At 42.1% G+C, this 25,035-nt stretch overlaps 1 protein-coding gene across 1 annotated transcript; it reads left to right on the forward strand.

The window, feature by feature from the left end:
* The first annotated feature begins 3,174 nt into the window (after positions 1 to 3,174).
* On the forward strand, positions 3,175 to 20,538 carry tlcd4b (TLC domain containing 4b). The gene is made up of 7 exons (XM_071474605.1): positions 3,175 to 3,514; positions 6,696 to 6,848; positions 9,858 to 9,947; positions 13,741 to 13,799; positions 15,091 to 15,185; positions 15,289 to 15,362; positions 15,486 to 20,538. Exons 2-7 carry the CDS (start codon positions 6,703 to 6,705, stop codon positions 15,832 to 15,834), a joined length of 813 nt encoding a protein of 270 aa, XP_071330706.1. The 5' UTR covers positions 3,175 to 3,514; positions 6,696 to 6,702; the 3' UTR covers positions 15,835 to 20,538.
* The last annotated feature ends 4,497 nt before the right edge of the window (positions 20,539 to 25,035 follow it).

Here is a 25,035-nt window from a genome sequence, read left to right on the forward strand (position 1 = left end):
TTGGCCTGCGGTGAGGTGAAGTAGCCTGGTGTATTAAATTGTTCACTTAATATAATAAACAGTGTCGCTGTTGTTCTCATTATCATCATCATTACATGTTAATTACAGTAAGTCATCAGGGACATGAGATTTCCGTGCTTGAAAATGTAAATTAAGGATTTGTTTAGTGAGGCTGACTAACTTAATTATATCAATGGGATAACAAAAGCTTTCAAAATCTCTTTAGAGATTTTTATGAATTCAATAGAAAGACTTTCTGCTCTAGTGTGCTGATTATCAGTCTATCATTGACACCAAAACACAGTATTTAAATTTCAATTCATTTCACACTCAATCATGAGTCACTTTCACCCATTTCACATCAAAACTTATTTACTTTCACACACGACAGCCCAACAGGAGTGATAAGGACAGAGATGAAAAATGTAACATTCATGCAATCTGATACATTTAAAGAGAGTTTGACATTTTGGGGACATAAGCTTGTTCACTTCCTGGCTAATAGCTGGGAAGATGAGAGACGACCGCTCACATGTCTGTATGTTAAGTATGAGGCTACAGCAGATAACTTACTGTAGTTAGCTTAGCTTAGCACAAAGACTGGAAACAGTTTGCCTGGCTCTGTCTAAATGTAACAAAACCCACCTTGCACTGAAGCTCAGAAATTATTTCATTCATACAAAAATGACCTGGCAACTTCAGGCTGATGACAGAACAAGAAAGTTACTGCAACCAGCCAGGAATTAGTCCAGTACATAACCCACCCAAAACTGCAATGTGTTGTTTTTCTACAAATCAAAAAAGTGGAAATATTAGCAAAAGCTGCTCAATTATTAAGTGCATTAGTAGCTTTAGAGGTGCTATTAGGTGGGTTTTGTTATCTTTGGACAGAGCTAGGCTAGCTGTTTCCCCCTGCTTCCAGTCTTTGCGCTAAGCTAAGCTAATCGGCTGCTGGATCCAACTTCATATGACATGAGAATGGTTTAGATCGTTAGATCTTTCAAAGTCTTAGAAGAAAAGCAAATAGGCAGAGTTCCTCACACGTTAAAATACTTCTTAACATTTGAACTTTTAGCTATTTGTAAGTTTTTGTTATTGCTACATAGTCAGCGTTGGCATTGACAGCTGTTTACTTGCCAGTCTAGAAGAAACGCTAACTAACCAAGCCAATGCTAACTCTTGTTTCTAGCACTTCCGTTTTTTTCCTCTGAAGTTAGCATGCTAACTGGCTAGCCTCATCCCATCTCAGCCAGTGTCCTCACTTTTCAATAGCGACTTTCTGTAGCATCCAATCTGCCCTGAAGAGGTAGCGCTGCTCAGAGGGCGTATCATAACCTCTTGTCTTGTAAAGACAACAATGGCTGAAGCCCTTTTGTTCTCGTTTGGCAGGAGAGACAACTTACAAGAAAAAAAAAAAACATCATGAAAAATATATTTTTCCTTTAAAGTACAGAACAACTTTCAGACCCTTTACAACCTACTGCACCAGGGAAACCAAGTGATAGCACATCAACCACTGCTTACATGTTTGCTCCTGTCATATTATCTAATATTATTAAAATGCATTATTTCCCCCCACACCTCTTTATCTCACTGTGCCGCTCCTATTATTGGCATCTGATCTGCTTTAATTAGAAGCCGATGTTTAGTAAATCTGTGAGGCTCTTCATTGTTAGAGAAGGGATTAGATTCATCCTGTCTCAACACACTCTTTCAGTCGACACAAATATCATTTATCCACCTCGGTGTGCTCTCTCACACTCTCGCTCAGTCACTCACTCACTCTGCCCTTTATTTCCTCTCCGCCAGACTGGGAAGGAAATATTGAGCAAATTTGAATTTTCACAGTGAAATCTAATTCTCTTTAAATTTGTATTGGATTGTAGCTACAATCTAATTTAATTGTGCTCTCTGGTTGTAATCGAACCGTAATGCCTAAGATGTTTCCTACAGTATGTTCCGTTCTGCGTTTCCATGGGATTGTACTTTGAATATTACCACCCTCATATATCTGTCTCTAATACTCTGCCAGGCAACATGCAATCCATTTTTCAAAATGTCTCTGACTCCACGCTTGTTTCTGACTCGCTCACTTCTTTAGTAGACTAGTCCACTCATATAAACTCATTAACCAAAGCAGAAGGATTCATTTTCAAAGCAATTCAATGTTGTAAATATCAAACATGTGTTGCTGTATTCTCATCTCTCCTATAGAGCTTTTAGTGCCGCACAATGAGCCCAGGGCTACAGGCCGGTATGTGAGAATGAGAAAACAGTTCTCAGTGTGTGTGTGTGTGTGTGTGTGTGTGTGTGTGTGTGTGTGGTGGAACCAGATAGACAACCTTGACAATGCACCATAGAGCATAAGCATCTACCGTTGATTCATTTGTTCGAACTGTGTGAAGGGGCACAATCCATGTGCATTCGCGGTTTCCCCCAGGTGTGTCCATTTCCTCTCACATTCCAAAGTCTGATGGTGGCTAAAGGTGTTTCCTTGTCACATGTGTAGCATGCTAGCAGATCGATCCATCTGCCCTTCACGCCAAGAAAAAGACATTGCTGTCCTTATCATGCTATTTCTGTGTAACTGTCCTGTTACATTTAACTGTGTTTTTTAAAGGACCATACTGGTGCGTTTGTAAGGCTTCACATCTGTAGATCACTTGTTTTATTTAACAAAAACTCCAAACCCCTGAAAAAACCAGTTAATGATGATATCAATCAGAGTAAAGCACCATTAAATCCTCTCATAAGAGAAGCTGGTGCCAGAAAAGTTTTAAGATGTTTTGCACAGTTTCAGAATTTTGGATTTTTTTCCTTCACCAGGCAGCCAATGGTTACCAGTCAATGCATTATCATGGTTTATTAGACTTGATTATTAGACTTAGGAGACAGACTAAAACTTGCTCACAGTGCAGATTGAGTTTACAAGTTTGGACTGTCTTGCCTCATAATGATCATGTAAAGTTTCAAGAGTGGTGGTAGATTTCCATATTGTTTGCAAATGAATGCAAACCAGAGATGATGGGACAATAGTAGCCTAAGTTTAAAGTTGTAAGTCCCGATGTATACGGCCCTTTAAGTGTCCACTGTCTGTGCAGCTGCATGTTATCATAAATAACACAGCAGTGTGGCCTTTGTTCCTTGTGGGCGTGGCCAATGCCGAGGGGGCGTGTGCAGGAGTGCGTGTGACGTCACCCTTCGGTCCTTACTGTCAACGCTAAAATAAAACGGGGAGAAAAACTTTTCTATCCTGCTCTTAAGTACAAACACATGGTGGCGAGGAAACACGGCTGTAAGAAGAGCCATCTTCCTCCGGGCTGTGATGGTTGTTTGGACGCGGCTTTGTTCGCGTAGCAGAGGAGGCTGTTTCTGTCTTTCCCGGGGTCGCACAGAGAGAGCCAGCGGACGGTGTAGCCGACTTGCTAGCTAACGTCAAGTTGTAAGAAAGTGGAGAAGACGGTGGCTGAACCGGGGTTTGTCCGCCTACACAGACCTATGCGACGGATAGCAGGTAACAGGAATCTCCTTGCTCCTTCCACCACATCAAATATGGTGCACATTGTGTTTTTTCTATTTTCATCTCCAACACAATTGAGATATCTTGTGACGGCGGAGATCTCAGGTCGGCAGCAGCTCTGTGCGCCTGCTGTGTCTCTGAGCCTGCGGCTCTTTCAGCACACGTAACAGACCGTAACACTTTTAGTCAACAACTTCGCCCCTGGAAATGCGAGTTGGCTGCCGGCTCTGCTGCTTGTTACAACTCGTTCAACACCTGCTCGTCCTGTGTTTTACAGCTGCGCTGTATTTCGGACAGTGTGGCCGATTATAATGGCATCTGACACGTTGCCCAGCACTCCCGGTGACCGTCTGCAGGGCGTTATTGTGCATCTGCAGCCACCTGCAAAGCATGTAAGGCGTGTAAAGTAAAGGTGATCAGTTACGGCCAGCTGCATATGTCCTTTACTTTGAACCGAACAAGCCTTTTGCTGTGAGCAAGCGTGCACAAAGCTCTGAATCTCAGTTGGTAGTGTTTTGTTTATTGTTGTGGGCTGAATGCGAAGCTATCTGTCATCTTGAATGCGAGTAATCTTCAGTTATGTATCAGTATTCATGCCATGATCCCTCCTGCCTGCAGAGATTTGCAAAGATCAGGCTGGCCAGGGATTGTGTCCTCAGGGCTGTGAGTCAGACCCATTGGTCTGGTGTTGCACTGCGGTAGACAGGGGCCGGTTTAAGATTTCCAAAGGAACAGGGGAAAATTGAACCGCTATTATTTATGTTTGGTCGATATGTCACGGGGTCACGGTTTGCTGACAGCAGCAGGATAGTGCAGCGGAACAAGGTCAAACGTGCACGGCTGAGCACCTCTCCTGTCCGGGCTGTCAACCGCAGTGAGGAGGCTCCGTGCTGCCTCTTCCCATGGGGCAGTGGGAACCAGCCTGCCAGGTGAAGAACGCCAATGAATTATTCAGGCACATGCTGCATATGATCAACGTGACCCAGGAATGTGCATAGCTGCTGCTGTTGGGGACAATGAGAGGCTCTCATGGCGGTGTGGCTCCTCCAAGAACAAAATGCCGCCTCAGCTTCCTTGTTAAACTTGCCAGCTTCTGGAGAATGGGGCACTGGGAAGCTCAGCAGAGTAGGAGCTGCATTTCTTATTGCGGCTTTGATTTGTGGGGAAAGGTGTATTTCAGAGTTGTCAGGGATCCCTGTCTGTTTTGGTCCATTTTGAGATTTATTCTGCAGATCTTGAAGATTGCCTCCGGTGGCTTTGAGCAAAGACTGAGGGGCCTGTTGTCGTACTGTTTCCTTGTATTTTATGGTACACTTTGCATGTATGACACTGGACATTTTAGAGTAAAAATAGAACTTAACGTGGGCTACGTGCCTTAAGTGTCATGTGCTGCCCTGCGGCTAAACTACTTAGGTTGCTTTGCAACCACAATGCCTTCACAAAATATATGGCTGCATTGAATTAGCTTATCACCTTTGTGTCTACCAGGCAGTGGTAATCTTTACCTTGCACAATCCTAATCATCAGCTCTCCTGGAATAAGTGGTTTTAAATAGCTTACATAATTGCTGTGGTTTAATCAGACTTCCAGTGCATTTTCCAGGCCAGAGTCCAGACCAGTAGAGATACAGTGTGTTGCAATCGCTGATGTTACTCAAGAACAGATGAGAGGTCATGATGAGGATGCACTATAGTGACTTTTTGTGGTCTCGGGCTCTTGCAGATTAATAAAGGCTCTTATTTGGATATTGATATGTGGATAATTTTTCTGTGATTGCAGCTGTAACAGCTTTTGTGATTTGAGAAGGTGGAAGCTGACAAACAAAGCCGGATGGTAAATATTTGGGAAGACTCAGAAGCTGGTCACAACATCGGGAATTCTAGTCCTCAGTTCACATTCAGGACTACAAATTACCAGGATTACAGCACTTGCAATTTATTTTGTCTATCTAGGGAAGGAGGCCAGACAAGAGTCAGCGGGTTGTTGATGCTTTCGCCCGACCCTGAGACATTCAGTGGCTCAGAACAGTGTCTGATTTTTTTTCTTTAACTCTGGAGGGCCTAAAAGATTACAGTTTGAGCCGTAACGTAAATCTAAAGTGATTGGAGAAACTACTTTGTCGACTGGAAGATTACATTTCTACACTCTTCTCATTTAACTGTGCCTGGAAAAAGACCAGTTGAAAAAAACTGACTTTGCTGCTTTCAAACATGAAGCTGTTTCACATCAGCTCCACTGATTGCCTGTGATGTGACAACACAGGCGTCTGGTTTGTTGACCTGAGTGAGAGTAAAAACATCTCTTCAGTTAGTCTGTACACTGTGTGTTTGGATGTGTTTACAGTCAGTCATTTACACGTCCGCATCCTATGTCTGTGTTTTACTTTCATTAGTTTAAGCTGGTGTTGGTCCAACATTTAAACTTCTCTGGCTAATACTGATAACACTTAAATCAACTAGATAGGTTTAGCAATAAGAAATGAAAATTAAGTTCTAATAGACAGATGATTTAATTGTAAATTAAGAAATAATAAAGTGCATTGATGAAGTGAAGTACAGGCTAAAACCTTGTTGCACAGTCTCCACAGCCTCTGTCTCATGAGCTGAGCCAGTTGCTTCATCTTCACAATCCTCTTTTCTTTCCTCGCTCAGCCTTTGTTTTCTTCTCAGGGATTTTTGGTGTGTCCTAAACAACTCACTGTAATCCCCTTGCAAAATATGCATAATAATGGAGACCTTTTATTCCAAATCTACATGCTGTGTTGTGTACTGTATTCACAGAACACATTAACTTTTTTCCTGTTTCTGCCATTCTGTGTTTTTCCCTCTGCTGCCCTTAACTCCAGTGCCTCTCCTGTGCTCTTCCTCCTCTCTTCCCCCTCTGTGGACTGCCCTGCCTGTCTGAAGCTCTCATGTTACTTGCATCAGACAGCTCGTGTCTTCAGCTTATTTTTTTTTCCCTCTGTCTCTTTTCCTTTCGTTGTGGACTGGATGAACCACACAGGGTGCCGCCTCACCCTCTGAACACCGCTGCCACCTCAGTTTCTCTTCTGGCACTGCCCAGGATGACTGACAGTCATCCATTGAACCTGTCCATGTGTATCACCCTCTCTGTATCTCTCTGCCCTCACCCCTCCCTTCCTGCCCCCCCCCCCCCCCCTCCCCGTTGTGTTTAGGTGAGTGATGGAGACGAGAGAGTTGACCGTGGTAGCTGGCAGCTTTGTGGGTTTCCAGCTACTCTTCTCAGTGGCCAGCCCACTGCTCTCCTCCGCCATCGCACCAGGTTATGGACGGCTGCCTCACACCAAGCTGACTGAGTGGAACTCCAGGTGTGTCACAGGAACCCACTACTCCCTCTCCACAGGCAGGCCATTTTCAATAGGACAACACTCTGGCAGTTTGATCTTGCTAGCATGTGAAAACCAGAGCTGGACTCAGGGTTGCAGTGTATATCAGTTTCCACCATAGGTCTATACAAAAGGTTATCATGTTTTTATGTAAGGGTGTAACGCAATGGTCCTTCGTTATCAAATGAACCTTAGCCAGCCAGAAAAATTAGCCAGTAAATTTAAACTGGGAAATTCATATACTTGCTTTCTTGCTGAGAGTGAGATAACAACAGCTAGCCTGGCTCTGTCTGAAGATATCAGCGCTTATATCTCATTTTCTCCAGCTTCATATTTACTCTACAGACATAAGCATAATCGTGATCTTCTCATCTAAATCTGGACAAGAAAACAAATTAGCATATTTCATAAAAAGTAAAATTCCTTAAAAGTATTAGCTCTTGCCATCAAAGGTTTGTTGTGATGCTTGACAGACATTCAGCAAACAGGAGTCTGATTCTTTTGAGATGGGTTTTAAAATCCTCAAACTCACCATATGTGGAGCTGCCACCCATCTCGTATACCTTATGTCATGTGGGAACAGATGTGAAACAGAATACTGTATACTGATACCTAGTTGAGATCGTTAAAAAAAAATACTACCTTACTCACATATTGTTAAGATGTCTAGCTGAGGCTGTAAGCAACTCAGACCCTGACACGTCTTATATGATCAGTTTAGTCAGTAGATGTTGGAAAACAAAACTGTAACTACCCTTGTTAAATATGTCTCACATACTGTGTGATAATCTCGCTCTGCTCTTATTTCCTGGATTTTTGCCATTTAAGTTAAAAAAATGTGTATAATTTTATTTTCATTGTTTTGCTATAAAACACTGCAAGAAACACTCCTTATATTCATTAATTCACTGGATTTATGGATTCAAGGCCAAAAAAGTGACTACTTAGTCTTTTGGGTGTTGAAGCTGTGAAGGTGAATGAGATACCACACTTAACATGTCTTAAAATATATGCTACTTAAGATACTTAAAAGAAATGTTTCCTCTCAGATGTATGACAGGACACACTGTAATGAAAGCTCACCCTCCAGCGTTTTGTTGTGTCACTCAGTCGTTTTGTGTTTACTGTTTCTTAAGCCCTTTTTCCACTGGTCAAAAAACCCGCTAAGACCCGTTAACATTGGGCTTTTGTCAACAATGGAAAAGAGTATATTTGGCATTCGCATCTGGGTCAAATGACTGTGGGTATTTATCGGCTCCGGCTCCGATTGGCATTGATGTAAACACAACACCCGTGTGAGCCCACAAATTTTCACATCTTTTCCTGTTCTGACGTCTTTCAGAGCACAGACACCGTCAACAAACCTGCCCAGCACGCTGCTGTTAAACCAGACGCACAGCGGCTACACTGCACTCGGGGATGAAAGAGTGAGCCGCAGCCCCAAAAATGAGTTTTAAAAACACACAATCACCGTTCGGAGCCTCTCACACGGAAGCTCCAACACTTTTACAGGAGCACCAGCCTGATAATGAGATGTGAAAGATCTATTTTACTGGTCTGCGCGCTGGCTAGCGCCTCATTCTTTTCCCCCCTGCGTCTGTGTGTGATGACATCGCTCCCTGCAGTTGTGTCAGTCCGAACAGAAAGGCAAATCGACCGGCAGTGATAAATGGGTCAATCAGCTTTTATCAGCTTGGTTTACGTGTGTTTAAAAAACCTCCTGATACCCACTAATATTGGTGAAAAAGGGTATTTGACACTTGAATGAAAAGTATTCAAACTTTTCATCTGACATTTGAATCTGAATTGAAATTGCACCCCTCACTAGAAAACTGTCGTTGTACAATGTTGCAGAGTCATGATGCATCATTTGGTGATGCAGCTCTGTAGAGATGGACCCTGATGCGCCTCAGGCCAGCTCATCATCATTCCACACAACCACAGTTGTGATGTGAACGGCTGGAGGAGCACAGAGAGGTTTTAAGTTTCACGCAGAAACCTCAGGGGTGAAGTTCAGAGGGCAATAATGTGTAGTTGCGTAACATTTTTCACTGGCTGTTATTGGCTGTGTTTTGTCTGTCTATACTTTCTTTTTTCCCTCTGCCCCTTTTCACTGATTCATACAACTATAGTTTACATTAGCCTCTCTCTATAATTTAAAGTACAGGGAGTATTGACCGAGGAATTGAAAACAAGCCAAAGGCCAGGCACTGATGCTTCACTTTAGAGTGGTCTACCGTTGCGTAAGAGCCTGCTCTCAGTGTGTCAGTGTGCTGTTTATGTAACCACAAGTTAAGTGCAAGTAAAGGAGGAAGAAAGCATTCCCAAAGAAAGAGCATGTCGCGTGTTCATCTCGTGTCTTTCCTTTATTGTCTGCCTTCTTCTTTTGAACTGCAGTTCCTTTTATTTTTATGGTTATAAATAGATTCACTTCATGGCCCACACAGACAGTGATCTGGACACACAGTTTTACCAACTTCCTTTAGCCAAGTTCCTTCATGTCTGTTCCATTCCCAGACACTTGACTCTGATTCAGCTGTAATTGTGGACTCATCCACTCATACAGTGGCCCATCTGTAGAGCCAGTGTTGGCCACTGGCTCAGTCCAGCAGCTGCTGCCTGTGGACAGGAGCCACTGTGCCCTTAGAGGCTGCACTGTGACAGTAGAGGAACTGTGTTTCTGGTGGAGGCGAGATAAGAGCCACTGGACCTCTGGAGTATCTCTTCAGTGGCCCAGATAACTGCTCCAGAGATCAGGGGTCATAATGTTTCAGGCCTGATGAAAAACAAGTCACACTAATGGGCACACAGGGGACAACATAGATGTTTTATACTGTATAGATGCATGAGCAAACATGCAGCAAGACAGCAGAGACATATGCACTCCCTAATTTAATGATTACTCATTTGTTACACTTCCTGATTGTAAACTCCAGTTAGTCTGCCACCATGTTTATTAATTAGATCTTGTGTGTTTGTGTCCATGCTCAGGTTGGTGTCGACTGTGCACGCTCTGATTGTGGGTCTGTTCTGTCTGTACATCCTGTGGTTCGATGACGCGGTCAACGCCAACCCTGTCTGGTAAGAGGAACAGAAACAAAAGCTAATTCATCAGAGAAATTCCCAACAACACTGATTTAATCAAATAAGAGAATCTGAGACATGCAAATAAAATAGATACCATGCTATAAACCCTCATAAACGACACAGAAGTGATGCTGTTTACCCGATGGAAAAGGCAAAAACACAGGCACATCGTGCCTCGTCATTCTGGCAGGCTAAAAGGAAAAGTAGCGTGAATGCTTGAGGTGCTTTTAGGAGAAACCTGTCTTCTCACAGCTGCCTTTTCAGATGACTAGCTCACTGAGGAGGGAGGAAACAGATGAAGGGATGAAGATGGGAGGTGAGGAGTAGTGAAGGATCATCAGGGATGGACGTTAAAACCTTTGGAGAGATGACGATCGGCATTCCCTTCATGAGAATGAAAAGTGGGAAGGAGAGAGAGTGGATCTAACTTGTCAGTGGAGTCTCCAGAGAGTTGTAGATTCAGTGGATTTAGCCTTTGATTATTGTCTTTTCTGTCTCTGTCTTTCACCTGCTCTGCTGCTGCTGCTGCTGACTCTCTTATTTGCATCAATGAATCCTGAAAAAGAAATGGTAATTTCCCTCCCCGTTTCTTTCTCCCTTCAATATTTTAATCAGTCCTTTAAAACATGTCTCCCCAGCTCTCTCGCTTTCTCTCCTGTCTCTCACTTTTCACTTATATTCTTTCATCACTCCACTTCTGCTTTTTCTTCTTTCCCTCTTTTCCTTTTTCCTCTGTTTCGCTTCCTCTCTGGCTCTCTAGCAGACAGACTAGAAACCCACCAACAAGGCTCCTTTTCATAGCAAACAACAGCAGCCCTAGTCCTCTGCTGCTCCCCCTCCTTCTGCCTCTCTGTTCATGTGAACCTCCCACTCCCCCCTCCCCACCTCCACAACCAGCAGCCCTCCATGAGCCTCCTCCAGCCTCTAGCTGTCCATTGTAGCAGCACCCCACATCTCGGGCTGTCGAATCAATGCAGCACACCTCCCTCGCTCTTATTGTCTCTGTGTCGGCCCTGGCCTGCATCGCTGATGGAGCGAAAAAGGGGAGAAAAAAGAGGAAAGGGGGGTGTCAAGAGGGGCTCCCTCCTCCTGCTACCAATCTTCATCTGCTAAGTGTTTGGTGCTTGGTATTTTAGCCCTCCTCTCCAAGCATCTTTGTCTTTATGTATATTTTTTAGACAGAATTTAATAGGAAAAGGTGACAAGTGGTTTTCTCTTTGTAGAAATAGTCTCTGTGTTAATGTTCAAACTTTAACTTTATTTCTTCACTTCTCTTGTTAAATTTCTCACTTTATCCCCATCACCCAGCAGCACCTAGCTGATCCCCAGCAGTATCCTAATGCCTTAAAGCTCATCTCGTTGCAACACTAGAGTGGTGCAAGCATTAATTCTCCAGTCAATCTGATTGTATTACAGCATCACTAAGACCTGTCACATAGCAGCATTGTTCTACCCTCTGCTCTCAATAAGGCTGGAGTAGCCAGAGCCAGACTGTTAGAAGCCTGCATTGTTTTCGGCTGCTGCTTAGGCTCTTTTCAGTGTGTCACTCTGGCTGGCAGCGCAGCCTCGGCCGTTATCATAATCCATTCAGTTAACAAGCAGCGTGTCTGGCCGCCATGCCTCCGCTGCAGTTCTTGATTGGCTTATCTAGACCTGAACTTCACATGTGCAGGGCCAGCAGAGGGGAATGGCGGACCAAATTTCAGGGTGGTGTTGAGGTCAACCTGGTGGAAATGTTTTATGCAACACATTGCGTTGCTCTCCAAGTTGACATTGTGCTGCAGGCTCTTTGGTCTTCAAAGCTCCGTATCAGCCATCAGCGGACATGTCTCACGGTCCAGAGATTTTAACACGTTTCTTTCACAACTGTTAACTTTAGTCTCAAATGGGCCAAAAATCGCACAGCGTAAAGGAACCTTAAAGCAACACAGTCCAGGAGGCAGTCACAGAGATAAATACATTATTACAGGTGATGTTACACTTGCATAAAGATTAATACGCAGATGGTAGAATGAGAATTTTTCTAGTCACCACTTTGTTGTGCCAAAATACTAATGCTTATAATATATCAAAAAAATGTTGTCATCCTCTTAGTTAATTGGCAAGGCTTGATGGAAATCAAACTGATTCTGTGAACTTGGGGCGACCTGATAGCCGAGTGGTTAGGGCGTGTACCCCAGATGCTCTTAGCAGGCGAGTCGCCGGTTTGACTCTCAACCGGCCAGACTCTCCCTCTCTCTGCCCCTTTCCTGTCACTCTCTACTTTCCTATCAAACAAAGCAGCAAAGCCCAAAAAACTGATTAAGTGAACTTAATGTTAAGTTTCACTTTTGATTTTTTTATTTGAGTAAACTCAGTTCATTCAGACCGAGAAATTATTACTCTTAGAGGCTTTCTGCTAATTACAAGTCTTTTTCCTGCTGTGAAGAAAAGCAGACTTGTACAGATACAACAGGTCTGGACCACACACCAGTTTTGTTTGCACCCAAAAAAAAACTGAGTGCAAGAACATTAGTAAATGTTCCTACAAGGCTGCAGATCATTTTCTAGACCAAATTCCAGTCAGTTCACTGCACATCAAGAGAGGAGCTTGGCTTTACTGTACATTTAATTAACTGAAGCTGGATCACCCTGATGTGATTATCAAGCTGCTTTTGGACTCTCAGACTCACACTGTCACTTAGATTGGGTCTTATCCAAGCCTCCATGTGCTGCTGGCTGTGTCTCTGTCTAAGTGCAGTGGTAAAGTGATACAAGTGATCAGTTAACAGGGCGAGCCTTCTCTCATCACACAGACATTAGATTAGATACATAATGAGAGAGAAACACAATGCTTCATTAACGCTGTGGCCAAGCTGATGAGAAGTTCCTGGAGAAAGTTATAAGGTTGTTCTTGCTCCCGGTGCCATCAGAAAAACATTTGGGCCGCATATGCATACAAATACAATCAGCATCTTTTTATATTGCTCATGTGTTCAGTCAAAGTGCTTATTTCAAATGCAGATCATGTGCTGAACAACCTCAGGTGAAATTTGCAGGATAAAATTGGACAGGGTCAGGGTCACCTAGTGTGTGAGGTGAGCCATCGTACAGTAGGTGTGTGTGTGTGTGTGTGTGTGTGTGTGTGTGTGTGTGTGTGTGTGTGTGTGTGTGTGTGTGTGTGTGTGTGTGTGTGTGTGTGTGTGTGTGTGTGTGTGTGTGTGTGTGTGTGTGTGTGTGGTCAGCCAGTCGTTCGCTATACGATACTTGTGACTGAGACCAGGATCAGATGTCTGTTGAAGCAGAGACGCTTTCATTGTTATTTTGAACAGATGTTATTTGCAGAGACACCAAATCGTCACTAGAGCAGGTTGTGGGTCTGTGGACTGAACTAACTACTGTTTATTCAGAAGTTTCGTCACAGGAGGGGAAATGATGTGAATATTATCCTGCTGTTTTTCACGTTACTGAGTCACCGCAAACAACTCGACGCCTTCTGCAGCCTCGTCGATGTGCTGTTCTTTTTAATCAAGGCTTTAGCGCATACAAGGCCACCACAGCAAGCTCATCAGCATTAGACAATCAACCTTGAATGATCTTTCATGATGAGTGTCTTAACATTGTTACATTAATTAGTTTTCAAAATTGCATCATGTTCTCTTCGCAGAAGTAGATTATTGATCAGAGGAGCACAGTTTGACTTTTGTAGCATATTTAGCAGCCTCCCCCTCCTGGCGTGTTTACCCTCAGTGTGGCAGAGTTACAGCCGTGTGGAAATTACCTTTACACTCTGTTCTTTGTTCCACAGGGGTGACCCGAGCCTTGTCAAACTCAATGTAGCCATAACCTGTGGTTACCTTCTTTATGGTGAGCTACTTTTGTTTCTGCTTCTGTCAGTCAGCGTAACATTTATGGTTAAAACACAAAGTAAAATGACTTTGATTCTGAAGTAACTTTTACATTGCAGCAGCTGTTCTACATGTGTTTGATATAAATACAGCCATACACATTCACAGTACTCATCACAATACACAACAATACAAATAACACAATATAATGCACAAAACGATAACAATGACTCAATCTAAAGAACACAAACACAAAGATAATGAATCTGTCATTATCTAACAATAAATATCATCCTATAACACTGCATGCTCATGAAACTATAACACAAAAGTATACATCTTAATTATTAACAGTTCTTCATAGGTAAGGATCTTTTCTTTTTTTTTTTTCTTTTTTCTTTTTTTAAACCAGTGTGATATTTTGTATAAAATGATTTGGGAGTGAATTTCATTCCTGCATTGCTCTGTATGTTACTGTTGTAGTTTTAGATTTTTGGCAAAGTAAAACAACCTGTAACGTGCCTTGTTAAATAAATGTGTGTACTTGTACTAAAGGATAGTTGTTCAAAGAAAAAAAAATTTGAGTCCTTGTTGTTACGACATTCATTCATAATGAAAACCTCAATGAATCAATCTATTCTGAGTATATTTACAAACACAAAAGCAGTTAAATGTTAATTAAGAGAAAGGTGTCTGGCAAACTGTATTTGTATATGTGAGTTTACAGCGGCGTTAATAAAATAAACTGTATTTGTTGCCTCAAATGGAACAATAGGAGTCAGAAAGTGTCTGCAACAGTTTGATGACATTTTTCAGCCATAAATATCTTATGTTGTCTTCTATAAATGTTCTGCTCTGAGACTTGCAGTTGCAGTTGCTGCTCTATAAAGCAACCTGATTATAACCATCATGGCAGAGCTTGACATTTTAGATTGAATCCATCATCACGGATAACAGAGGTCAACCAATCTGCACTTTGATCAGTGAATTAACAGATGCACTGATAAAAAGAAAAACTTGCACCATTGTTTAACATGTGAAAGGAAACATTACGAGCCAATGTCCTTTGCACTGGTTCGACCTCTCTACACTTAACTTTTATAAACTTAAGGTTATGATCACAATTTAGATTTAATTTGACATTTTTTAGCCTTAAATGTAAAGTTGAATCTTTCCTGTTCTTGGACTCAACACTGGTGCAGTTGTTGGTCTTTGGTCTTTAAAGGCAGTTGTGTACATAAGACTCTTCCTGGTCAAACAGACATGTCACTTTGCCAGCTGTCTGATAAACTTCTCCTCTCTGTCTGTAGACCTTGTGCTACTGGCTTGTAACTGGAGCACTATGGGGGACAGCTTTTTTGTCTGTCACCACTTGGCGGCGCTCTATGCATATGGTTATGTGCTGGTGAGTCACTCTTCCAGAAACTGAAGTAGTAATCTAACTGGGTTATTCATGTTGTTGGGCTTGTGTGTGTATTTATAATAGCTTGTGTGCTTGGTCATTGCAGACTCGTGGCGTGCTTCCCTACTTTGCCAACTTCCGTCTCATTTCAGAGTTATCCACGCCATTTGTGAACCAAAGGTGAGTCAGCCCTGCCAGTGATTAATCCACTATTTGTCAACGTGTCCCAGGATTCATTTCCTTTGTTTACCGTTTGGCTGACATGCTTCGCCCTGACATTTCTCAATCACCTTTTCCCTCCAGGTGGTTCTTTGAGGTTTTAAAGTACCCCCGCTCACACCGGATGGTGGTGTTAAATGGTGTTGCCATGGCGGTGGTGTTCTTCCTGGTGCGCATTGCCGTCATGCCATCTTACTGGGCCAGTGTATTCGCCACCTTTGGCACCCCAGACTTTGATCGGCTGGGTCTGGGCGCCCAGGTGGCCTGGATCACCTCCTGCATTGCCCTGGATATCTTGAACACTATCTGGATGTACAAGATCGCCCGAGGCTGCTACAAAGTCCTGACCGGGAGAGGAGGACGGAAGGTTAAGGAAGGAGCAGAGGCATCTTCTTCCTCAGACGGGAAGTATGTCAACAACCACACAGACTAAAGAGGTGTAGAGAGAAGGATTTGTAGACACAGACATAAGCAGGGAGGGAGGCTGGACACCAGGAAGCTCACAGCCTCTCTCTTTGGCTATAGCCTCAGCGCCCTCCCCACCCCCGCCCTTGAATCCCCAGTGTTAGCCCTTGATCTCGTTGTAGTCGGCTAGTGGACCGGGCTAAGAGTCCTCAGGTGACCCTGACACAGGACAAGGAGACTGCTCTTGTCTCACTCAAGCACCAGCCTTTGCAGCCTCAGATTAGTGTCCTGCTGGGCGACAGCTTTTGGTCGCAGACGACAAGATAGAGCTTCACAAGCACACTTTTGACTCCGTCTGTCACTCGCCTCTTTCATCACTACCATCATCCCTCTCGTCTCCCCCTCACGCTCAACTCCAGCCAAAGCCCAATCCTCTGAAGTGCCTGTGAAAGACAGGAAAGCAATAATATTGGAGGAATAAGATCACAAAGTTTAACAAAGCGTAGCCCCTTCAGACGACAAGCATCTCTCGCTCCTGAACAACTGGAGGCCTCTTCTGCTGGTCATACTCCGTCCACACTCGAAGAGACGAGGCCTGCAGAGTGAAGAGCTCTCCCATCACACCCATACAGTGTTTGTGAATCTATAGGGCTCTTGTCTTACTACTCATCAGACCTCACAAAAAGAGACAGAAAAACACCATAATGCCTCTTCTACAGTATCACCTGCTGTGGCCTCCTTGTAACAAGTGGCGCCTGCCTATATCACCAGCCATGCCCCTCCAACCTTCTGATCTGGATTATATATGAAAAAGAATCTGAGAATATGCATGCAGGAGAGAGAAAGACAAACTCTCTGACACCCTTAGCTTCTCACAGGACGATTTTTGCCTTTTCAGTATTCATCGCGTTGGCATCACTGTGCTGTGTTCTCTTTATTCTTATTTTACACAGCCTCAAGTCCTTAGCAGTCACAGTAACGTGTCTAACTCACATTACATCTGTTGCAACCCTCTGCCTCACTGGATAGAGCTCCTCTATCCAGCTCGAACATTTGGTTTTGTTCTACCTCTCCCCCTGCCTTACAGAGACGTTGTCGATCCCTCCCTCGTGAGTTAGTCAACATTTATTTTTCTTTGTACTGTACTGTACGTAGTCTTTAAAATGTTACCTTTTTGTGACATCACTGGTTCAGAGAGGCTTCTCCTCCTCTGCTAACTGTCTTCAGAGCTTATCCCAGGCAGTGCAGGGAAACACAGCGGCATCACTTTTCACTCTGCACTGTCCAGTCAGCATACCTTTCTGGAGAAACACCCCAGGAGGCTTTTACAGGCCACTTCCACTTATCTCCTCTGTTCTCAGTGACTCTGAGAACCTAATAGAGGAGGGGTTCACACACACACATCCACCTGTGGATGTGCAAGTTTGCACATGCATAGCATAGCAGGCAAACCATACACTGTATTTGGTGCCCTTCTAAAACACCGACATGGTGCTCCTCCTTTTGCTGAATGTTAGCAATATGACATTTTTCAAAATTCTCTATCGAATAATAATCAAATTAATTTGGATGTACTAATCTGTGACAACAATATGCTGTTGAAGGCAATGTGGCAATCTGCATGTTTGTTTTTTTTGGTGTAAACTATAAATCCTCACTATAAAGCATGGTAAGATTGACATATTTCTGTGATGCCTTAGTGAATAGTTAAGATAGATGAATAACATCTAAATATTAATTGCATTAATCTAATGCTGAAAAGGGTTTGTCTTCCAAAACATTAATGTTTCTTCCTCTCAGCATACTGAGTGCATGTGTTTCTGATTCCTTTCTCCTCCCCCTGCATGTCTGAACAGTATATACACACACAGTAACTGCGCAGGTACCCTTTGCATTCTCCCTGTCTAACTCACTAATACTCACCACATTCTCTGTTTAACAGTTGACATTACTTGATTTCTACAAATTCAGTTATTCTTCTTGTTGAACAGTCTGCTGTTAGTAGACACTAATAACTACACAGCTGAAATCACGACAGACAGAAACACAAGAGGAAGTTTCAGATTTGACTTTTGCCACAATAGAAATGGATGAAAATGAAATGAAATCTACAAATTTTAAGTTTGTATTTCACTCACATTTTTACTGCTGTTTCCTTTTTGCCTCAAAACCACTGATTTAGCATTGCACTCCTGTAACATCGTCCAACTCAGAATGTCGATAGCAACAGTTTTTGGAGGGTTTTTTTTTTTTTTTTTGTCTTTTTTAAAAGGATCAAATTCAGTGCAGTAGAACAAGAGATTATAGCCAGGTCTCCATCCATGTGTAGAAGACATTTTTAACCAAATTCCAAAAAAAAAAAAAAGTATAGGAAAAAGCTGCTAATTCAAGTCAGGTGCCATTAAATCACTGCAAAGGAAGAGGACACAATAGGATTAAAAAGTGCCAGTCAAACTTCAAACAATAGAAAAAAATTTAGAAAATGTGATGGAAATGTGGCATTTTTTTAACATGCATTACATTGAGGAAGGTTACAGTCTCCTCTCCTCTTCTTCACACAGGTTTCCATCTGTATTTCTCAGTGAGGCAGAAGCTTCAGTGATGTTTCAGTCACATGCTTCACGTACACCATTATTGATTCAACAAGTCTGTTTCCATTGCGCTTTGTTGCATTAATTATTAATACACCAACTTTTCCTCAGCTAAGCATAAAAGCTACAGGTCGTCGGCACCATGTGACACAAATTTAAAATGCATTTCACACACAGGATCACCTGTGGTCTTTTTTATTCAACCCATTTTTTCTTCCTTGTCAAAACCTGGTGCCAACATTATCCGGAGTGCAACACAACCACCAACAATGCAGCACGTCTACTGCTGTTGCAGAGTTGGGTGTGTTATGCTAGTAGCGGCTAATGTAGCCTGTTAGCCTTAAGCAGAGGTTGGGAGCAGAACTCATTTCTCCCTCACATGTTTTTCATTTTCAAACTTTAAGTTTTCAGCCCCAACTGACACTGACTCAAGTGACATCACTTGAGGCAGTTTATTAAACTTTGCACAGCTCCTTTTGGAGCCACAGATTGCTTTATACCATATAAATAGTCCACCTGTAGTATCCCCCCAACACCTGTAAACAAAATCGCGTTCCCATTTAAGTCCTGGTATCTGCAGTTGCATAGATAGTTATAATAGTCTGAGAATGTCTGGTGGTGTTTTCACTGTTTTCACTGTGGAACTATAAAGCACACTCCCTGTGGAGCAATAACTCAGCGATCTCCTGTATTTCTGTCTGTCACCACAGAGGAGGGGCTACAGTAACTTGTGCCTTTACACAAACGGTGGATGTGATGCAGTCAGATTTGGATTAGCATGATCTTTCTAATTTAATATCCTGTGATTATCTCCTCTCTATTCCATGTGTATACTCTGTGTATATATTTTTATAATCTGCCTGCACAATGATTAATCCGGCCAAGTATTATAATCCAAAGCTGATCCCTCTCGGGAAGCGCGTTTTGTGTTGATTGTGTTGTGCTCTCCTGAACACAGGGCTAAGTCTCAGTGAATGTTGCAATGGGTCATTTAGTGGCATTAAGATGAGCTCACAGTGGAAATCAAACTATATTTTTGACACAAGCTCTTTAAGATATACAGGTAGGCGATGGGAAGGCTAACATCTCATTTCTCCGGCCTTCAAAACTGTGAATAGTTGTAGAATAAAACTGTAACAATGTTCAGTTAAGAAACTAAAATTGTTTGACTACAGTGGGGGGAGATTTTACTCAAACTGGCTGAGCAGCGATGTCACTACACTTCTTGTAGCAGCATTATGTGCTTCGTGGATGTCTTTGAGTTTAGACCTATAGTTTAAACAAACTGTTGAACTGAGTTTTTGTACCTTCAGGATTTTCTACAGAATATATCTCAAGATCTGATATTTGTGCTGTATCTCAACTCCCTGGGGCTGTTTGGAAATCGACAGAATGAATTAATGGTTGATGAATTTGATAAAGCTGCTATTGTAAGGCCATTATCTGTATTCTGTATGAAGTATTGTATCAGGTTAGAACAACCCCATTGCCTTTGTTTCTTTGGGGAGGCCAACGTTCATTATATTATATAATAAATATATATATCAGAAAGGTACATATGAATCACCACAATGTGCTGTTCTGAGATCAGGTGTTGATCTCTTAGTACATTATGTTAAAGCTGCATTAAAATTGGTACTTTATATTGTGTTGGTCTTCTCAAGGTTACACATGGTACTTACACAACTATTTGTCCCGTTTTTGTTCTTAAATCTTTACTTTCAAATTTGATCCGAGGTGTACAATGACATAGGATGGTTGAATCTCAGTGTTACAACGATGACGGCATTTGTATACTAGTTAAGAATGACTGGAAACCTTTCAATCAAATGACTTGCCAGTTTGTTTTTTTTTTCTTTTGAACGACTTGCCAGTATGAGGTATGTTCCTTCCCTTCTCGTCTCTTTTTATTTTGTCTCTTAATGCAATGCAATTTGTTATGATCTGTTCTCTGGAGATTTAATGTGAAGCAGCCTACACTACACACTGGCCTTAGGGGTCCTTGTCTGAGCATTAACTTGTGACTTGGATTGTTGTCGTCTACAATGACCACTACTAATGATCATGTAATTGTAGTGCTGAAAGCTGAGACTTACTTGAACGTGTTGTTCTTCAATAAAGCTGAAGACAAGAGAAAAATGGATGGTGAACTTTTTTCATTCTTATTACACCAAGTTTCTATTTTAACTTCTGTATTAATTCATTGGTTATTGAACAGTGACGTCAGCATGAGAACATGTGATCAGTGTAATGCATCCTGACAGCCACATACTGAACTGGACCAGTCATTCGCCAGCTGCATACCCGAGCACGCTCAGACCAGCTACTGGTAGTTGGCACCATTGCTCCATGTTTCCCTTTCTTTTAATGTGTGTGTGTGTGTGTGTGTGTGTGTGTGTGTGTGTGTGTGAGAGAGAGAGAGAGAGAGAGAGGAAAGTGATGAAGCTATTCAACAAAAAAGGAAGGGTGAAGAACAGACTGACATTCAAAATGAGATGAAAGGGGAAAGCGAGAGGTTTGGCTGTAATAGGGATGAAAGGCTGATATGAGGGAGCGTGGAAAGTGAAAGATTTGAGGGGGGGGGGGGGGCTTCAGCCACAGTAGGTCTGTGATTGAAACCATCTCCTCTGTGTGTGAGAGTGTGTGTGTGTGCACACCAGTCGGTCAAGGGGCTTGGTCAGAGACGGTGCTTGTGGAGCTTTACCAAACATGGTCACATAACAGAGACTCAATGAAAATTTCCTCTTGCTACTACAGCGCACATTCACAGCGTGGACCTCACTCATGCACAGGGTGGAAATCATCACCTGCGTGTCCGCGTACACAGAGAAACACACCTGCATGTTAGGAAAATACACCAGTCTGTCGTCGCTGGATTCAACACAATTTCTGTCGCATTACAAACACAAAGAAGCATGTGCAGGACGTGTCAGTGTTTGTGCTGCTTTCACTGCTGAATCTGCAACAGAGCCACAGCCTCTCAAGGGTGTTTACCTCCTGTCAGCTGTGTTTATAAGACTTTTTGAATCAAAGAATTCATGTCTATAAATGTCAAATCCTCTGTTTTCCTCTTTACAAGGCCCAATATCTGTATTTTGAGTTTGTTCCTTTGCGAGCAGCACAAGCCAGCCTTGATTCTGAGCAAGTTATAATTATGTAAAAATAAATAGATTATAGGGATATGCCTATTTCAGGAGGAATTTATGGTGAAGACCTTTCCCAGACTTGGGGAAACAAAAACATATCAAAAAAAAAAAAAAAAATCAGCATTCCAGACTTTGGAGAGGCTATAAACGGAGCCGATTTTACAAGGTGCTTAAACACTCGCCCAGAGGTGATCAAAATAACTTTTCAACCAGCTCGCTAACAAGCAGCACCTAAGTGTCACCACCTACCTCAGCCAAAAGTGTCAGGAGCCTGCCCCAGCTCGTGAGTCAGGGCCAAGGTTAAGAAGTGTGAAAACAACTGAAAGCATGAACGGTCCATTTCACGCTGCATTACCGCTCCTCAGGTGGAACATGGCAGAGCGATGAGTCCGATGGTTCTGATGAGAAAATCCTACGTCCTCTGTAAGAGGTGGATGTGTGCTGCCTCCTGAAAATTCACAAATTCAACATTTGTAATAGTTGAAACACTGGAAGAAGCAAGCAAGCAAAGTTTATTTATACAGCACTTCTCACAGATACTAGTCACAAAGTGCTTGACAATTCAAAGATTAAAATCAAATGAAAGAATTCAAATCAAAATACAACAAGAAGTGAATTAGCAGCTGAAATGGAAGTGCTAAAAGAAGTAGTAGTTCTAGTTTAAGGATAAGCACTGGATGAATTTGAAGCATTACTTTTAGTGGGATTGCTGCATGAAGTTGGAGAACTGAAAAGATGTTGTCATGATTTATGATGTAGGTTTCACAAAGTGAATAATATAAATGGTTTTTAAAGTACAACACACTGTCAAATTAATTAAACCAGTGGTTTCCAACCTTTCTGGCTTCAGACGTCGTACAAAAAGCAGTATTTTGTTGGGGTCGTTTCATGATGAGTTGTTAACAGCTCCATCAAATAGTAATTTTTCCCTCTAAACTTCCCTCATGGTTTCATTTCAATAAAATGACAAATGATCCAATATCTCACCAAGAATCAAAGATTAGAGGAACAGTCCAACAACTGAAAAAGATCATAACTTTGTTTTTCTTCTTTCATCTCCCATTAATCATCAGTAACATGTTGTTTACACACTGATGCTTCATCCTCTAATGCTGTCATATATAATAATAGTCAGTGGACAAGAGCAATGGGACCAAACTAAACCAGTACTTTAATTTTAATACTTTAACTAGAGTTTGCTTCTAACACTCGTGTATTTTTACTTAAGGAGGATTTTTCATGCGGGACCTTTACCTGTAATTATTTTCACCTTTGCTGTATTGGTACTTTTACTTAAGTAAAGGGTAATACTTTGGGAAGTGTCAGTTGAAATGAGCACTAATTCAAGTATAAATTGAAAGAAGATGACAGCTCATGTACAGGCAGTGAAAGCAGCTGGAATGAGTTGAAGAAAGAGAAATGAGCACAGTTGAAATGTTAGTTGCAAATGGTAAAAGCAGTTCAACTGTCATTTAAAGCTTTGATCGTACTCTGGGATGGTAGATGTAGATGTACAGACAGGGGTCAGCTCAGACCATCGCGAACTGGGCAGATGATGAAATTTACATCATGGGGATCCACATGGTCACGTGGACACCATGACAAGGCCTCAAGAGATGAAAGCAGATCAAATGTCATTTGGAGAGTGAGAACTGAAAGCAGTTAAAATTTAATATTTGTAAGTGGTAAAAGTTTCAGTAAAAATTTCAGTTCATCTTATGTGTAAACTTTGAAGTAAATTTTGTATTTACGGGGGAAAATGAAGGCAGTTGAGTTGTCTTTTGAAGAGTAAAAAATTAAAGCAGTTGAAGAGTATAAGATGAATGATGAAATGTCATTAAGCATGTAAATGGTAAAAGTAGTTGAAACTGAATGTGAAGTGGAATTGCTAAAATCAGTTCAAGTAAATTCACTGCAAGCAGCTGAAAACTCCCTTGAAGTGTGAGACATGAAAGTAGTCGAACTGCTGAAGAGTTGAAAAATAAAAAACTTTTCAAATGTCGCATTGACTTGTTCAATTCAGTTTTATTTATATAGCGCCAAATCTTAACATACATTATCTGGAGGTACTGCTTATGCAAGGTAAAAGCAGCTGAAGTGTCAGTCAAAGTATAAGTGGTGAGTATGAGCTGCTGAAGTTTCTACACTAAAGCCCAGTGAATGAGATGAAGGACAAAACGTGTCCAGAAGAATAATTAAAATAGAAATTATCATAAGGATGTATATCAATATATATGAATGTGCATCGTTAAAGGCGACCACACTGACTTATGATTGAATAGGTCTGAGTTGACGCTCGTGGCTTTGCTGACCAAATCCAGGTTTGTTTGAGGCTTCCTGTCCTACTGTAGCGACAGGTTGGAATTATGATGCCATGAACTCAGCCTTCAGAACTCCTCTGAGCTACGCAGGATCCTGAGGCCTTCTACCATAAATAGCCAGACGGAGTAGAGTGAGGAGAGGGGTCGGTGGGTGGAGGGAGAAACAGCTTACTGTAGAAATGCCCTTCTGAGTTTGTGAAACTGCACTAATCTCCCTCTCTATCTCCTCCTCTCCCTCCCTTTCCGTGTTTCTGCATCTTTCTTCCTAAACTGTTTTTGTCCTTGAAATGCTCTGTCTGCATTTTGGCAAATTTCATGACTCACGACTTGTCTTTGACCTCGTGCCTCCATAACAACATATCTCTGTATTCAACCTGGAGCTCTCCTGCTATCCCAGATGTCTCTCCTCTCTTCGCTCGGAAGCACTTTCTCTGAAATGTGCCATGTGTGCACAGTATTTTTCAGTCCTAGTAGAAATTAGAAATTGTAAATCACCAGACAGTTAAACTGCTCCTTTGTTTGGATGACTGATTTGTTAATGATCTTGCCAAACTCCTAAAAAACCCACCCTCATCCATTTAAAATAAAAAATATTGTAAATACAAAACACATAATCACAGAATTTCTCCCTCCGGTTGACAAAACTGTGACACATTTAATGTCTTTTTAAATTTTAATGAGGCCTCTTTACTTGTCAGCCACCATCCACGAGACATTTTCCAACACAGTAAATGTACCCAGAAGTAGTCAATTAGCCCAAGTGTCAGACGATCTTAGAGTCAACGTAAACAGTAAATCCCACTGTGCAGTAAATATCTGACTACGGTCTGTTATTTTTAGTGTGAGGGATTCCTCCTTCACAAGACATTACATCTCTATCCCTCTCAGCTTAGGCCCTTCCCTTCTCCCATCATGCCCAAATAAAGTGGTCAAATTCCATGTGTGTGCTTCTTCTTCTCCCAGTGAAATGTTTATAAGACCCTCGCTTAGTGTGTGTGTGTGTCTGTGTGTCTGTGTGTGTGCGCACGAGGGAATATGACTGCATACATGAGTATGTGTCTGTGCTTGTGCACATTGTCGTATGCAGATTGCTGAATCCTATATCCCAACAGGCTGTTTCAGGTAATCTGTTGTAATTTGATAGTAATTTCATACTGCAGACTTGGTTCAT

The sequence above is a fragment of the Trachinotus anak genome, unplaced genomic scaffold (assembly GCF_046630095.1).
Source record: "Trachinotus anak isolate AG129_WGS33_773 ecotype Australia unplaced genomic scaffold, CSIRO_AGI_Tana_v1 ptg000003l, whole genome shotgun sequence".
Lineage (NCBI taxonomy): Eukaryota > Metazoa > Chordata > Actinopteri > Carangiformes > Carangidae > Trachinotus > Trachinotus anak.

What these genes read in the sequence shown, in the direction of transcription:
- tlcd4b (XM_071474605.1), top strand. Translation starts at nt 6,703, where the DNA reads ATGGAGACGAGAGAGTTGACCGTGGTAGCTGGCAGCTTTGTGGGTTTC. An exon ending in CTGACTGAGTGGAACTCCAG is followed by an intron (nt 6,849 to 9,857) that starts GTGTGTCACAGG and finishes GTCCATGCTCAG; the next exon opens with GTTGGTGTCGACTGTGCACG. An exon ending in ACGCCATTTGTGAACCAAAG is followed by an intron (nt 15,363 to 15,485) that starts GTGAGTCAGCCC and finishes TTTTCCCTCCAG; the next exon opens with GTGGTTCTTTGAGGTTTTAA.